Source organism: Drepanopeziza brunnea, assembly GCF_022702325.1.
Source record: "Drepanopeziza brunnea f. sp. 'multigermtubi' strain 214-2 chromosome Unknown ctg1, whole genome shotgun sequence".
NCBI classification, from domain to species: domain Eukaryota; kingdom Fungi; phylum Ascomycota; class Leotiomycetes; order Helotiales; family Drepanopezizaceae; genus Drepanopeziza; species Drepanopeziza brunnea.
The window spans coordinates 904,214-919,144 of NW_027094064.1; the positions used below are offsets into that span (position 1 = coordinate 904,214).

Genomic DNA, 14,931 nt, shown 5'->3' on the forward strand with positions numbered 1-14,931 from the left:
TGGGTGGAGTTTCTGGATTACATTTCGGGATGGATCAACGTTGGGTATGTACTTGTTGGCAAGAAGATATGTATGGCCGGAGACGTGCCTCCTGCAGGCTTGTACGGTGGATGATGCAAACGATAGAGAGACCACTCTTGAGTAGAAACTATTGGATGCTTCACTGCAACACCCACGCCGAGATGGTTGAGATGGTTGGTCAGATGTGATTTTCATATGGCTATGGCGCCAAACTTTCCTTTCCCCCCTCGAACTCGCTAACATCATACTCATCCGGATATCTCTCAATGACGCTTTTCAACTCCTTCATCTGCTCTCTGATCTCCGGCGTCAGTTCCTCGTAAATGTCCTCAAACATGGTTCTCATGGCCGGCTTCTTCTCCTTCTCCGCCGTCGCAAACGCTTTCAGTACTTCCTTCCTGATCCTAGCTCTCGCCGCAGTCTCCTTTTCCTCATCCCAGACTTTCTTGTTCTCCAAATACTTCCTCAATCTCGTGATGGGATTATCCCTCCGCTTCCAATCCTCAACCTCGACCCTCGCACGGTACGCGAACGAGTCGTCGCTCGTACTGTGATGCGAGATCCGGTAGCTCATGGCTTCAATCAGCACCGGTCTTCCTCCATCTTTTAGCGCCAATTCCCGTGCTCGTTTCGTCACTTCTCGCACGGCCCAGATATCATTACCGTCCACCCGGATAGTATCGATCCCATAGCCGGTGCCCCGACTGGCGATACCGTCGCCGCGATATTGCTCCAGGGTCGGAGTGCTAATAGCATACCCATTATTGCGGCAGATGAAGATTACTGGACAGGAGCGCGTCGCGGCGATGTTGAGGGCGGCATGGAAATCGCCCTCGCTAGCGGCACCTTCGCCAAAATAACAGGCTACCACTCGAGGTGGGATATTGGGGTTAGTGAGCCGCTGCATTTTTAGAGCGTATGCAGCACCGGAGGCTTGGGGGAGTTGCGTTGCGAGGGGGGAGGAGATCGTGTGCTGGGATTGTTAGTTACGGTAGTTGGGGTGCTTCGGGTAGGGCTTACAATGTTCAATGCTTTACTGCCATAATGGACTGGCCTATTATTTGGAGTCAGTCGAGACGAGGAAGATGGAAGACATATTCCACTTACATATTTCTCCCTTTGCCCGAGTCTTTGACATTCGCAAAAAGCTGGCTCATAAAATCATCAAACGTAAATCCCCTCTGCACAAACACACCCGCCTCTCTATACTGACAAAACAGCACGTCCTCCGCGGCCAGCGCCGAAGCACTTCCCACACACGTCCCCTCCTCTCCTTGGCCCGTCATGTAGAAACTCAGCCTCCCTTGTCTTTGCGCATCAAACATGATCATATCCATAATCGACACCTTGAGCATGTTCTCGTACAACCCGAGAGCGATGGCGTCAGACTCGGGCGTGTAGTCTGCGTCTACGATATCACCGTCTTGAGACATGGTGCGGTAGGTGTCTATGGGCGATGGGGTTTGGTAAAATTTCAGGGTGTTAGAGAATTGGGAGTGGATGGCGCCGGGGAAGCGCACGCTGCGCATAGCATCAGCCGGACTCTCTTCTTTCTCTCCTGATCGACTGGGGGAAACTCACCTCGTAGCTCCGGGCTTCTGGCCGAGAGAGGAGGACCATCTTTGGCAGAGCAGAGGTCTTGTCGACATGCTCGGCCTGGTTGAGCTGGATAGGGCGCGAGCCCTCAATGGTAATAACCGTGGCATCCTCATTGTCGATCGGGTAGGTAGTTGAGTTCTTAGCCTTGACTTCTCTACTGGGCGGGTCGGAGCAGCTTTCTCAAGGAATTCTGCATTTCCAGCCGGTCGGCAATGGCTTCATATCTACATCGAGAGCCGGAGGAGAGAGGCTGAAGATGAAGATGAAGATGCCCCGAGGAAACCTGCGACGTCTGAGGTTTGTTGACCCGATTGTAACCACGCGATTCCCCGCATTACGGAAGACCCTGTGCTTGTGGGGAGTTCATATCACGTGGGTCCAAAGTATCCAAATCATACACAATCTAATCTCCGAAAACCGGGTCGGACTTTAGGTGCCGGATCAGGCTGGATTGAGCGAGGAGGTCCGCCCTCGCCAAGCTTCCGCCGGCCAAGCTTTAATAAGCCTGCCCAGAATGAGCTTAGCCCCCGTCAAGACGGAGTGGCAGGGGCTTTCAATGTCCATGTCCATGTCCATGTCCAGCCGGCCAGTATTTCCAGTCTCCATCGCCTTCGCCAATTGCACACTGATTCTCTTACATTCTTTGCACTCTCGCTGCTGTCGTTCCCCCATATTCCCACACAGTTGTTTTTTCTCCAGAAAAATCAATTCGTCGCATATTCGATTGCCGCTGCGACAAATACGAATTCGATCGGCAAACTACGTAGGGACGGTCCACTTGGGCAGATTCCAGAGCCAGAGCCATGTTTCGATGGGTAAGTGGAGCCCGCCGGGCACTCCTAGTGATCGCAGCAGCTCCACCCATGGGCTTGTTCAGCCTGCGATAGCTAGCGATAGCTAATACTATTATTATTATCCTCCCAGCTTCAATTCGCGATCCTCGCACTGCTCGCAGCCAGCGCAATTGCAGTTCAAACAATCGTTGTCAAAGGTTCAGATCTCGTAAACTCGGTCACTGGAGCTAGATTTCAGATCGTGGGAGTCGCATACCAGCCGGGAGGTTCCTCTGGTTACAATCCTGGAAGTGGTGTTGATCCGTTGAGTGATGCCGGTGTTTGTTTACGCGACGCGGCGTTGATGCAGCGATTGGGTACGTTCTCGGGACACATAGAACTTTGGGGGGAGGGTATGGCTGATAGGGACAGGCGTCAATGCGATTCGAGTCTACAATGTTGATCCGAATATAAACCATGATGGTTGCGCCAGCATTTTCAACGCCGTACGTTATGTCCAAAAACATCACCTTTTTTCGCAAGCGCTGATGTCTACAGGTTGGAATATATATGCTGGTTGACGTCAATTCTCCTCTGACTGGCGAGAGTCTCGATCGCACCGCACCGTGGGAGAGTTACTATGTAGGATATGTCAACAGAACTTTTGCCGTCGTCGAGGCATTCAAAAGCTACCCAAACACTTTGCTGTTCTTCTCCGGAAATGAGGTTGTCAACGATCTGGATACGGGAAAGGCAGTTCCTCCATACCTGAGAGTCAGTCAGCCACACTGCAGCAGTATTGTAAATCGTACTGACCCTGTCTAGGCCATCACTCGAGACCTCAAGGACTATATTGCGAAACATTCGACCAGAGTAATTCCGGTGGGCTATTCTGCAGCCGATGTTCGTGAGAACCTTCTCGACACTTGGAACTACCTGCAGTGCACAACAACAGGGGACAACTCGGACCCTTCCAGAGTTGACGTCTTCGCACTGAACTCCTACAGCTGGTGTGGCGAGTCCACCTTCCAGACGTCCGGGTATGATGCCCTGGTGTCAAGCTTTGCCAACAGTAGCGTCCCTGTGTTCTTTTCCGAATATGGATGCAATGTACCTTACCCACGAGTGTTTACCGAAGTTCCTTCTCTGTACGGATCTCAGGTCACGCCTGTCCTTTCCGGTGGGCTAGTATACGAGTATACAGAGGAGGCGTCGAATTATGGTCTTGTGACGCTGAATAGCGACGGAAGTGCCGATCTCCTCGCGGATTACGAGACACTGCAGAAGCAGTTTAGTAGCCTCAACGGAAGCGCCCTCCAGAGCATGGCTGCTGCCGGTGCCATGAAAACTGCGCCGAACTGCACCGCTTCGCTGATCGTCAATACGGGGTTTGCAAACAATTTCACAATCCCAGACATGCCTCCCGGAGTCGCGGATCTTATCAAGAGCGGCATCAAGAATGCTCCTGTGGGGAAAATTATCCCAGTGACGGCTACCAAGGTTACTCAGCAGGTCAAGGCGAGCAACGGGAATGTGATGCAGAACCTGGCTATCACCCCCTTGCCCAGTGACGCGAGTAACACCCCCAATTCGATACAGCCGTCGACCACCACAAGTGCCACTCCAGCCGCTACCACGACGAAGAAGGCCGGTGCTGGAAAGTTGCGGGCCCGCTCTGCGTTGTTATTTGGGGTAGCGGCCCTTGTGGTGGGATGGACATCTTTGCTCTGAAGCTTTGAAGGGCAAGATTGTCTCCTTTCTGCATATGCTTTTGCTTTGGAGAAGGTGTAATGATGGACGAGGGACGATCTTTGGCTTTCGTTTGGGCCGTTTGGTTTTCGGACGGTACATATCTCTGCGCTACTACGGAAACGGCAGACTCATGAGTGATGACTGGCGGATAGTGTTTAATATAGCTCCCAACGTTGTTTGGTCGCTGATCAATGGACGTTTTCGATTCATTGCTTCAGCATGATTTCCCTTCCTTCCATACTGTTTCCTCGGCCTCGGGTACGTTCTGTGAGTGAGATGTTTGGGGAAAAGGGGTGTGAGCGGGGAAAGGTGGGGGGGGGGGGAGGGGTAGATGGATGGTGGATGGTGGAGGTACGGTAGAGGCTTGTTGGGTCTGTACCATACTGTACTATACTATACTGTACTGTACGGTATACCGTAGTACGTACTGTACGTGGATACCTACTGGTACTGGTACTGGTACTGGTACCTACTCGGTTGGTGAGAGAGGGGAGGGGGGGGGCAGTTGGGGAAAGGGAAGGGGAGGGAGGGGGTTGAAGAAAGTAAGTAGGTAGGTACCTACCTACGTACCTACCTACCCACCGTCTCCCACGAACGGACTGTAACCATGCAACCACGCTACCGCTACCACCATACGGGCAAGCTCAGCAGCCGGAACCAACCAATGTTGCAGCTCGGACCCAGGCCAGCTTACTACGTACTACGTACTACGTACCAAGCCACCACGATGGAGATGGAAATAGGTACGGTACGGTAGGGAGAGATGACAGACAGGCCGCTCTATCGTCCCCCCTTTCGCATCTACGGTACCTCGGGGATCGCTTCCGGGACGTGGAGGACCAGAGCGAGGTTTTCACTTGCTGCTGCTGCTGCTGCTGAAACCCTCTCTACTCTCGCTGGGATGCTGGCTGCCCACCTACCGACCGACCGACCGACCGGACTTTCTCGCGCATTATCCGGATTAGGAAAGAGGGAATGGCTCCGCATCAGCGCTCGGGAGACTTACCAACACGGCCCTTACGGGCGCACGGTTACGGTAGGTGATTGATTCCCAACTTGCGCCGAGAGTCGAGAGTCATATGACGGCATGTGACGGGAATCGGCATCTTGCCTCGGACTGGAGCCACTCAGGCTGGTAAGCAAGACGTGGAAAGACGGGGCGTGGAATCATGCGAGAACCATCAATATTTCTACTTTTGTCCATCCCCTCTCTACATTACAAAAGCGGTCGTCTCAAAAGCCGAGGCATTAGGAGTATCTAGGGTAAAGTCCGAAGCAACACATGCTATGCCGCCGTTATCTGCTTCGTCCCGACAAATTGCGTAGAGCGGTGAACCAGCCAGAATTGATGCTTAAGCCTTGAACTCCTCGACCTTGCTCTCTGCCAACCGTCCGGGGACGAGCGCCAGAGGGACGATACCACTGACGTGCATATCGGGTCCGTAAACGTGCATGTCCAGCTTCAACTCCTGTCCGACCGACTTGATGTTCTTCAATCCCTCTTGGTAGTTAGGTCCGGCACGTCGGACCCAGATTTGGACCTTGTGCTCGATGAGCTTGGGCGCAACCTCGCGGAGAGCGCGAATCACACCCTTGAAGGTGGAGGCGACGTTGGTGAAGTTAGCAATACCACCGCCGATGAAGAGGACCTTGCCCTCGGGGGTGATGGGCGCGCGGAGCATGAGGTCGAGGACAGTGCGCGCGTAGTGGAAGGTTTGCGTCTCGGTGGGAGCACCAGAGTATTCACCGTAGTTGGCGAGCTCGTCCGCGAAGCCAGAGCTGGCAATCGCGTCGGCGTAAACGACGGAAGCACCACCACCAGCGACCAAGGTCCATACACGTCCGTTGGCATTGAGCACGGTAAGCTTGAGAGAGGCACCAGTCTTAGCATCGAGCTCGGCGATGTACGCCTCCTCCTTGCTCATCTCGCGACCGAAAGGAGCGGGGAACTCCATAGGTGGGCCAGCATCGATGTTCATCTTTCCATCAGAGGACTTGATGGCAGCCATACCCAAAGCAGCTGGCGAACGTGCAATAGCCCATTTGACACCACACTCAAACTCGGCCGTCTGGTCGATCTTGGCGGCCAAATCCAAGAAGTGGACCTCAGCAGATGTTGCATCGGCATTGGGGATGACGACGAGGGGATTGATCTCGAGGTAGGTGAATTGGCAGTCGACGTAAACGGCGTATAGTCTGGTGATGAAATCGACAAGGACGTTATGGACACCCTTGGGGACCTTCTTGAGGAGCGTGGAGGCAATCTCGTCGTTGGATGGGTATTCCGAGAGGTCAACGGGAATCAAGATCTTCTCAGCTTTGGCATCGACATCACCAACATCAACACCTCCCTCGTGTGTGAACAGAATCCAGTCACCCTATACAAGCAAACATGGTCAGCACGTGGTAAGATAGCATGAAGCGCTCATTGGGTAGATGTTTGACACCCGGGAAGTATCAGCGTGTAGCCCTGTTCCCAGCAAAGGTTCCGCAGACGCGTGATGCAGCCACGAAATTGCATCTCAAGGTGATGTTCGATAATAAGGGTGGGCCAATTTATGAGGGTAATTGATCCCTCAAGCCTCCGGTCGTCCGTACCATCTCTCCTACCGAGTCTGGGCCGCAAGCAACAGAAGGCTGTTGCTGCCCGCATGGAGAAAGGTCGTTTGCATGATCCAATTGCTATTTCCTGCACTCGCAGGAATACAAGAATAATTCTTGGAGTTCGCACATGGTTCAAGCCTGTGGAGAACATGCCTTACACTTCACTGGCCAAGTGCGATTGTCCCGACGGGACTCGTTGGAAAAGGTAACAAGAACGGTAAACGTACCTCTCTCTGCGAGTTGATGTTGATATAGTATTCGGTTCCGTCTGGATGGGGCACGAAAGGCTCCACCAAGAATTGTCTCAGGACACCCACAACAGTCTCAACCTTCTGTTCCTTGCCAGCACGAGCAGCAATCCACGCTTTCGCCTCGGGCCATGTCTTGTTCAAGGCCAGAAGTCCACTTTTGCCTCGTCGCTTGATCAGTTGATCGGGCTTTGCAACGAACTTGGAGCCGGGCACCAGCAACCAAGGGTATGAGACCTCGGCCTGGTCCAGAATCGACATGACCTCCGCATCTTCGGGGAAGTAGAGGGAAGCGAGCTTCGAAGGGGGATTGTGTGTAGATGATTTGGGGAGAGGAGACGGCTTGATGACGGGAGCTCTGGTGAGGTGGTAGTTGAGAATAGCCTTTCCGTCGGCTTCGAGAATGGATTTGGCGGCCATTGCGAAGGATTCGAATTGTGTTTCTAGGATGCTTCGTCAGTAAGAGGAATTTTTCTGCCGTCGTTTGGCTGACAATGTACAGGAGTCGTGGATAGCCACGATCTTTCTTGGAGGTGTAGCCTTTGAAGGGGAGAGCCCAGCAGCAAGCCCTTGGAGGAACAGGTGTGTCGGACGGAAGGACAGCTTTGAGTCGACAATGCAGGTCGCAGACTCGAGATAGATACCGATTGTACGACTCAAAAAGGTCGGATGAAGGCCGATGCCGAAGGGATATTGCAGCTTGTTTGTCCAAGAAAGTTGAGAAATAGGACCAAACCAACTTACGAGATGAATCTTAATTCTAGGGCGACGACTCAGACTCAATGCAACGGGGCGTTATTCGTTGCTTCGTGGATGATGTATGCGGAGGAGACTCAGCGTACGGGAGGGATTTTTAAGAAAAGAGTTGAAAGATTTTCGTGGGGGGATATGATGGGAAGAGAAGAGACGAGATGGATTGGGAATGGCCGTTGGCTTTGGCTTTGGATTTGGATTGAGAATAAGAGCGGACCGGCGGATACCTAATTGCGGTGAGAAGCAATATATTTCCACCGAGAGCAGAAGATGGAGGAAAACTAAAGTTGTTCAAGTCCAGTCGGTCGCTCAGCTTGCAGGCCGGAGTTTGCCCTTGTCCCAATGGTTGAGCTCCCGTTACCCCAACACGCTTAAACTAAGTCAAATAAGTCAAATTATTGAACTCAACAAAGCTCGCCCGACTCGTTTTTTTCAGGCCGGAGGTCTTTCTTAACCACACAAAAAAAAAGAGGACCGAACTAAAAACTCCGGAACTTTTCAAAGAACAACGGCGCATCCCTCTTGTTCACATCCATTACGACTACTACCACACACGCTCTCCTATATCTCGCACTCTTCTACCAAACCCTCTCACCCTCGCATTCGATTCTTCCAGTCGGGAACTTTCGTTCACCAACGCTCGTCTTGTCTACAGGATCCTCCTGTACTATGTAAGTCAGCCCCAGCTCATCTCAGCTCATCTCAGCTCTGCTACGCATCCATCTCAGCTCTACTCAGCTCTGCTGCCCACCCATCTCAGCTCTGCTACCCATCCATTTTCCATCTCCCATCTCCGCCCAACCAATTCCTGCACCGAAGATCCCCCCCCCCCCAAAGTGCAGCAAGCCAGTCAGCTCTATCATCTCGATATCTTCCCTTCTTTCTCTCTCATCTTCAATAATTACAATTGCTCTTACTAACGTGGTTGTTGTGCACAAGACCCGCGTCTCCTCTTCCGTGCCCTCAATCTGTTCCTCGATTCAAAATGCCCTCCGCAGCAAATGGTACCAATGGCACTGCCAAATCAGCAGGTCCCAGTGCCAACGACAACATCCAGAGATTCGCTGCCCCAAGCAGACCTCTGAGCCCGCGTGCGGAACATACCCTTTTCCACGACAAGACAAGATGCTTCGTGTACGGTCTCCAACCAAGAGCCGTCCAGGGCATGCTCGATTTCGATTTCATCTGCAAGCGTAAGACTCCCTCGGTGGCCGGTATCATCTACCCCTTCGGTGGTCAGTTCGTGAGCAAGATGTACTGGGGAACCAGCGAGACTCTCCTGCCAGTCTACCAAGACGTAAGCAAGGCTATGGAGAAGCACAGCGATGTCGATACCGTCGTCAACTTTGCCTCGTCCCGCAGTGTCTACACCTCGACCATGGAGCTCATGGAGTTCAAGCAAATCAAGTCGATTGCCATTATCGCCGAGGGAGTCCCCGAGAGAGTGAGTCCTCAAATCCCCGAACATTTATACGTGGCTGACGGTTTTGCAGCGTGCACGCGAGATCCTCCACGTCGCCAAGCGCAAAGGCATTACCATCATCGGCCCTGCGACTGTCGGTGGAATCAAGCCTGGCTCCTTCAAGATCGGTAACACCGGTGGTATGATGGACAACATCGTGGCCTCCAAGCTTTACCGCAAGGGATCTGTCGGATACGTCTCCAAGTCTGGAGGTATGTCCAACGAGCTTAACAATATCATTGCCAACACAACCGACGGTGTCTACGAGGGGGTTGCCATTGGCGGAGACAGATATCCCAGCACAACCTTCATCGACCATCTCCTCCGATATGAAGCCGACCCCGAGTGCAAGATTCTTGTGCTGTTGGGAGAAGTTGGAGGTGTTGAGGAATACCGAGTTATTGAGGCCGTCAAGCAGGGAGTGATCAAGAAGCCCATTGTTGCCTGGGCTATTGGTACTTGCGCAAGCATGTTCAAGACTGAGGTTCAATTCGGACACGCTGGTTCATTTGCCAACTCCCAACTCGAGACTGCCGCTACCAAGAACAAGTCAATGAAGGAGGCCGGTTTCTTCGTCCCAGACACCTTTGAGGATATGCCAGCTACTCTTGCGTTGGTCTACCAGAAGCTTGTCAAGAACGGAAGCATCGTTCCCCAACCTGAGCCAATTGTACCAAAGATTCCAATCGATTACGCCTGGGCGCAAGAACTCGGTCTCATCCGAAAGCCTGCTGCATTCATCTCCACCATTTCAGATGATCGTGGACAAGAGCTTCTGTACGCTGGTATGCCAATCTCAGACGTCTTCAAAGAGGATATCGGAATCGGCGGTGTCATGTCGCTTCTGTGGTTCCGCCGCCGTCTTCCCGATTACGCCAGCAAGTTCCTCGAGATGGTTCTCATGTTGACTGCCGATCACGGCCCGGCTGTGTCTGGTGCCATGAACACCATCATCACCACAAGAGCTGGAAAGGATCTGATCAGTGCCCTCGTGTCTGGTCTGTTGACTATCGGGTCGAGATTCGGTGGTGCCCTTGACGGTGCCGCGGAGGAATTCACCAAGGCTTTCGATAAGGGTCTCAGCCCACGTGAGTTTGTTGACACGATGCGCAAGCAGAACAAACTCATCCCCGGTATCGGCCACAAGGTCAAGTCTCGCAACAACCCTGATCTCCGTGTCGAGCTCGTCAAGGAGTTTGTCAAGAAGCGCTTCCCCAGCTGCAAGATGCTCGACTATGCGCTTGCTGTTGAGTCGGTTACAACTTCAAAGAAGGACAACCTGATCCTGAACGTCGATGGTGCTGTCGCGGTCTGCTTCGTCGACCTGATGCGCAACTGTGGTGCATTCAGTGCTGAGGAGGCTGAGGATTACATGAAGATGGGTGTCTTGAACGGTCTGTTCGTCTTGGGACGATCTATCGGTTTGATTGCCCATTACCTTGATCAAAAGAGACTCCGCACTGGTTTGTACAGACATCCTTGGGATGATATCACCTACCTTCTTCCATCTTTGTCATCTGGAGCTCCAGGAGCCGAGGGTCGCGTGGAGGTTCAGTTGTAGAGGTGGTTTTTCGAGATCAACTTCTCGAGTTACTCGTTTTACGTATGTATGTCGCATTTAGACCAAAAAAGTGCAATCCATAACTTAAAAAAAAACCAAAAAAAAACCACATACCCAGTCCAGTATGACTCAGTGTAGTTGTGGAACCCTTGGTGATTTCAAAGGCTGTATCTTTTTCGTCCGGACCTGTCCATCCAGCCAGCCATCTCCTGTTGTGTATTTATTGTACCATTATTGTACAGTCAAACAGACGCCATTATCCCCCCTTCCCAGTCCCAATCCAACTCCCGCATGCCGTAGCAGAAAGCAAATCATCCACCTCAATCGCCGTCCCCCGTAAACCCTACGCAACGTCCCCAACCACGAACTTGGAGCTCATCAGCTCATCCACATGCGCCCTCTCAATATCCTTATTCCCTTTCCCCTCCTCCCTCAACAGCACAGCAAGCACCTCAATCGGCGGATTCAGGCCGAGCTTATTTGCACGAACCCAACGCTTCATGCGCGCCATGCCAATCGCCGGCTACACCAGGTCAGCCAGCTGCCACCCTCGCATTTAAGTACTGCATGCATGCATATATCCCACTGCTCCTCCTTACGGGGCCTGCCCAGTGAAGGGACCCGTAGATCGAAGCGAGAGATGGGAAGATGGGAAGATGGGAAGGAAAAATGAGAGAGAGGGGGGGGGGAGAAGGACGACATACCCCAAACTGCGAACTCACATCCCACAGCCGCAGTATCTTCTCCTCGACCCCGAGCGCCTCCTGGTGCACCCTCCTCGTCACCCGCTCGCTCTCCCGCTGGCGCCAGTACCGCTTGATCTGCGCATCTGTCACCTTCGCCGCCCGCTGCTCCTCCGCGCTCTGGCCTTCGAGGCCTTGCTGCCGTGCGGCGGCGGCGTGGCCGGGTTCGGTGGCGATGTCGGTAGGGGGAGCTTGCGAGATGGCGGTGGAGGGGGGTGTGGCGAGCGGGATCGAGACGGTCTTGCTGAGGGGGGAGGGTTTGGAGTCGGAGGCGGTGGGGGCGGTGGCGCCGAGGAGGGCTTTGCCGTGGGGAGTCGTCGGTTTCGAGACTTTGGCGCCGAAGGAGAGGGTCTTTTGGGAGGAGCCTTTCGCGGCGGCGGCGGCGGCGGCGGGGCCGCTGGAGGTGCGGGATCTGCGTGTCGGTGGCATTTTCTTCTTCTCTTTTTCTCTTTGACTTGGTGGTGGTCGCTCGAACTTGATGTGAATCTTGGGTGTGGAGTTTGGGCGTTGGGGGAGTTGCAATCGTGGTGTGGAAGTGGAGAGGAGATGGATGTTGCGCGCAAGGAAGGTTGTTGTGTCGATGACGAACGAGTTGGAAGGTGATTGGTTGTCCAGGCAACAAACGCCGTCGCTCCTCTTGTTGCTGTTGTTGTTGTCTTTGTTTCCCTAACGTTCCCTTGAGAGACTTGTGGCGCAGAAGAGAGGATTGTTAAAATTTCTACTTGGATTGAATGAAATCCTTGATTGTCTCTCGTTTAATATCCGCTACCTACAGATGGTAATAGATAACTTCCAAGTACGCCACTGCTATTCCAGGGGTTGTAGATTGATGCCCTACATCAGATAGGCAAAACTAAGGTTCGGGTATTTTTGAAGAAAAAAAGCTTGAATGCCCTGAGCTAGAACGAATCACGAGGAAGGCCGTTCAACCACTCAAAAGACAATCGAAAGGCAACTCCTGAATCTCGAGCAATGTAACAACACCGCTCAGGCGACAGTTTGCTTCCTTTCAAGATGCTTTTCCCCAGGTCAGATTTGTATTCCAACACTCTCCCATCTTTATTTGAGAAGAAGACACAGAGACTTAAGAACGAGACTCCCGATCCGGCTCTGTGGTTGGACGAGTAATACTAGCCGGGGCATGAGTCGGATTACTTTTCTCGTGCCTGGAGAAAGATATTGAGAGCAGAGTTCTAGAAACCTGGGTGCTTGAAGATAGACGATGAACCTCATGTCTCTGGATTATTCTCATGTACACACAAGTAGGCAGCGGCATATGTGAAATAGTGTACCTCATTCTCTCTCGGCGAAGTTCGTTGTCGGCCCAGAAGCGAGTGAAGAAGAAGAAGAAGAAGAAGAAGCGAGCCCCCTCTTACCCATCCAGACCAACCTAAGTTGGTTCTAAAGCATTCTGGACATCCCATAACACTCACCTCTTCCAGCCTAGCCGAGGGGGGATTTGTGACGACTTTCCCTCTATAGTGCATATTCTCTGTATCTAGTTACAATTGCAACAACTTCCGCGTCGAGGTGGAGAGTTTATAATTTCTAAAATTTCAATGCCTCAGCAATAACACTGACCATCTCGAGTACCTTCTCCTCTTCCAGCCGTCTACCAACGCACTGTAAAGTCACCGGAGTCCCATGATAGAATTCTGGATCATAGTCCTCTTGAATCTTTCCATCCAACTCATTCAAAGGCTTCCAGTCAGCCGCTCTCCGGGCATCGAGATCCTTGTCTGCGAACGTCACTGGGAAGGTACAGGACGGGTAGTCTTCTCAGGAATTTAGTCATGCTCCCGACTCAATCTGGCTTGGGGGAAGGCATGCACATACCAAGGACGTTGAAAGCTCCAGTGAAGGAAACATTGAACAGAGTCTGCGTAAGCCCCAGTCTCGGAGCGGACCAAGGAGACGCTGGGATGATAATAGCATCCATAGGCCCCTTCTCATCCGTTGCAGTCGAATTCCATCTGTCCAAATACACTTTCTGGAACGAATTTCTCCTCATGATCATCTCACGAAGTTTTGTAGGACCAAGTGTTCCATGCTCACCTTTCTTGTACGTTGCCTCGTAGTTCGCCATCGAGCCATACACAGGCTCCCCATTCTGCAGCGTCAGGTCCAGAATTGCTGCCGCACCCAAAGTGTGGAAACTCTTGTTCATCTCATCAGCCATTTCCGCGTGGTGAATGGGCTCCCACTCGAAGACTTCGTGGCCTGCTGCTTCAAGGGCTTTTTTGGTCATGGCTAGACCTCTTGCGATGGGTGGTTGGACGCTGACGGCTCCATCATTGTCAGATACGATACCGAACCTCAGTTTCCGTCCTTTCGGCTGAATGACTTCTTCCCTCCACGGCACCGGGACACATTTCGGATCCAAGTTCCACGGAGAGACCTCGTTTGAAAGGACAGCTCTGCAGTAGAGTTGCAGTGCTCCGAGAGATCTAGACATCGGTCCGTTATTCGAGAAAATGTAATCTTGTCCAGTGATACCAGACTGGGTTCCGTAAACAGGAAATCGTCCAAAACTTGATTCTGGTCAATTATTTTTCGACGAATCGCCGCGCAGGCTTACCTAGGCTTCAGCCCATACAAGCCGTTGAATGAACTCGGAATCCGAATACTTCCCCCGATATCTGTCCCAATTCCCAGCGGACTTCCCTTCGTAGCCAGCAAGGCACCCTCACCACCGCTACTTCCACCACAACTCGTACCGCTGTGGTAAGGCCCGATCGTTTCGCCCCACACGACGTTGATCGTCTCCATCATCATCATAGCCGTGGGGACGTTTGTTTTGACATGAAATATCGCACCAAGCTTCGCCAATACCCCAACGAGGATCGTCTCCTGAGTAGTTGGTTCGTTGGCGTAGCACGCCATGCCAATAGATGAAGGATGCGGAGGAGTGATCATGCAGTCTTTCAGAGAGATAGGAAGACCATGGAGAGGCCCTATCACCTGGCCCGTCTTTTCAAGATGCTCATCTAGATACTTGGCGCGGGCAAGAGCTTCGGGGAAAAGGATCTCCGTTAAGCAATTTGTCTATTTATCATCAGTCGCGGCTCTTTCATGTCAGAGGATAAGGTTGGAAGAGAGACCAGTTGTTGAGCCACGGTCGAAGATTTGCAAAATGCTCTCGTGACGGCTACAGCACTCCATTTCCTCTCTTTGATCCTGAGCAGGATGTCTTCGGCGTCCGAGTCGATGATCTCTAGTTCTTCAGGTGTGAAGTGGCCGGAGTCTTTCGGGACAGTCGTCAGATTCCGAGGGAGATCGGTGAGAGCCATTTCTGGGAGGAGGAATTCTTTGGGGATGGCATCTGCTCGACGCTTGAGAGCAATGGCTGCGATCTCTTTGTAGTGTTGTCCCATTTTTGAATCCGAGAGAGGCGTCTAGGTCGTGCAAAATATGC

At 52.5% G+C, this 14,931-nt stretch overlaps 6 protein-coding genes across 6 annotated transcripts; 2 read left to right on the forward strand and 4 right to left on the reverse strand.

Annotated features, from left to right (window-relative positions):
- Positions 1-220: 220 nt before the first annotated feature.
- Positions 221-1,670, reverse strand: L3040_000198 (uncharacterized protein; the record flags this gene model as incomplete). Its single annotated transcript, XM_007295223.1, has 4 exons — positions 221-994; positions 1,042-1,075; positions 1,129-1,542; positions 1,603-1,670. The coding sequence occupies 4 exons, from the start codon at positions 1,668-1,670 to the stop codon at positions 221-223; spliced, it is 1,290 nt and encodes a 429-aa protein (XP_007295285.1).
- A 753-nt stretch (positions 1,671-2,423) lies between these two features.
- L3040_000199 (uncharacterized protein) lies at positions 2,424-4,124 on the forward strand (the record flags this gene model as incomplete). The annotated part of the gene is made up of 5 exons (XM_007295224.1): positions 2,424-2,435; positions 2,545-2,770; positions 2,826-2,899; positions 2,952-3,167; positions 3,219-4,124. 5 exons carry the CDS (start codon positions 2,424-2,426, stop codon positions 4,122-4,124), a joined length of 1,434 nt encoding a protein of 477 aa, XP_007295286.1.
- Positions 4,125-5,497: 1,373 nt separating this feature from the next.
- On the reverse strand, positions 5,498-7,417 carry L3040_000200 (uncharacterized protein; the record flags this gene model as incomplete). Its single annotated transcript, XM_007295225.1, has 2 exons — positions 5,498-6,523; positions 6,977-7,417. 2 exons carry the CDS (start codon positions 7,415-7,417, stop codon positions 5,498-5,500), a joined length of 1,467 nt encoding a protein of 488 aa, XP_007295287.1.
- Positions 7,418-7,744: 327 nt separating this feature from the next.
- Positions 7,745-10,773, forward strand: L3040_000201 (uncharacterized protein; the record flags this gene model as incomplete). The annotated part of the gene is made up of 4 exons (XM_007295226.2): positions 7,745-7,835; positions 8,406-8,421; positions 8,690-9,194; positions 9,244-10,773. The coding sequence occupies 4 exons, from the start codon at positions 7,745-7,747 to the stop codon at positions 10,771-10,773; spliced, it is 2,142 nt and encodes a 713-aa protein (XP_007295288.2).
- A 343-nt stretch (positions 10,774-11,116) lies between these two features.
- On the reverse strand, positions 11,117-11,945 carry L3040_000202 (uncharacterized protein; the record flags this gene model as incomplete). Its single annotated transcript, XM_007295227.1, has 2 exons — positions 11,117-11,296; positions 11,478-11,945. The coding sequence occupies 2 exons, from the start codon at positions 11,943-11,945 to the stop codon at positions 11,117-11,119; spliced, it is 648 nt and encodes a 215-aa protein (XP_007295289.1).
- A 1,119-nt stretch (positions 11,946-13,064) lies between these two features.
- On the reverse strand, positions 13,065-14,890 carry L3040_000203 (uncharacterized protein; the record flags this gene model as incomplete). Its single annotated transcript, XM_007295228.1, has 4 exons — positions 13,065-13,291; positions 13,353-14,047; positions 14,095-14,561; positions 14,618-14,890. 4 exons carry the CDS (start codon positions 14,888-14,890, stop codon positions 13,065-13,067), a joined length of 1,662 nt encoding a protein of 553 aa, XP_007295290.1.
- Positions 14,891-14,931: the final 41 nt, after the last annotated feature.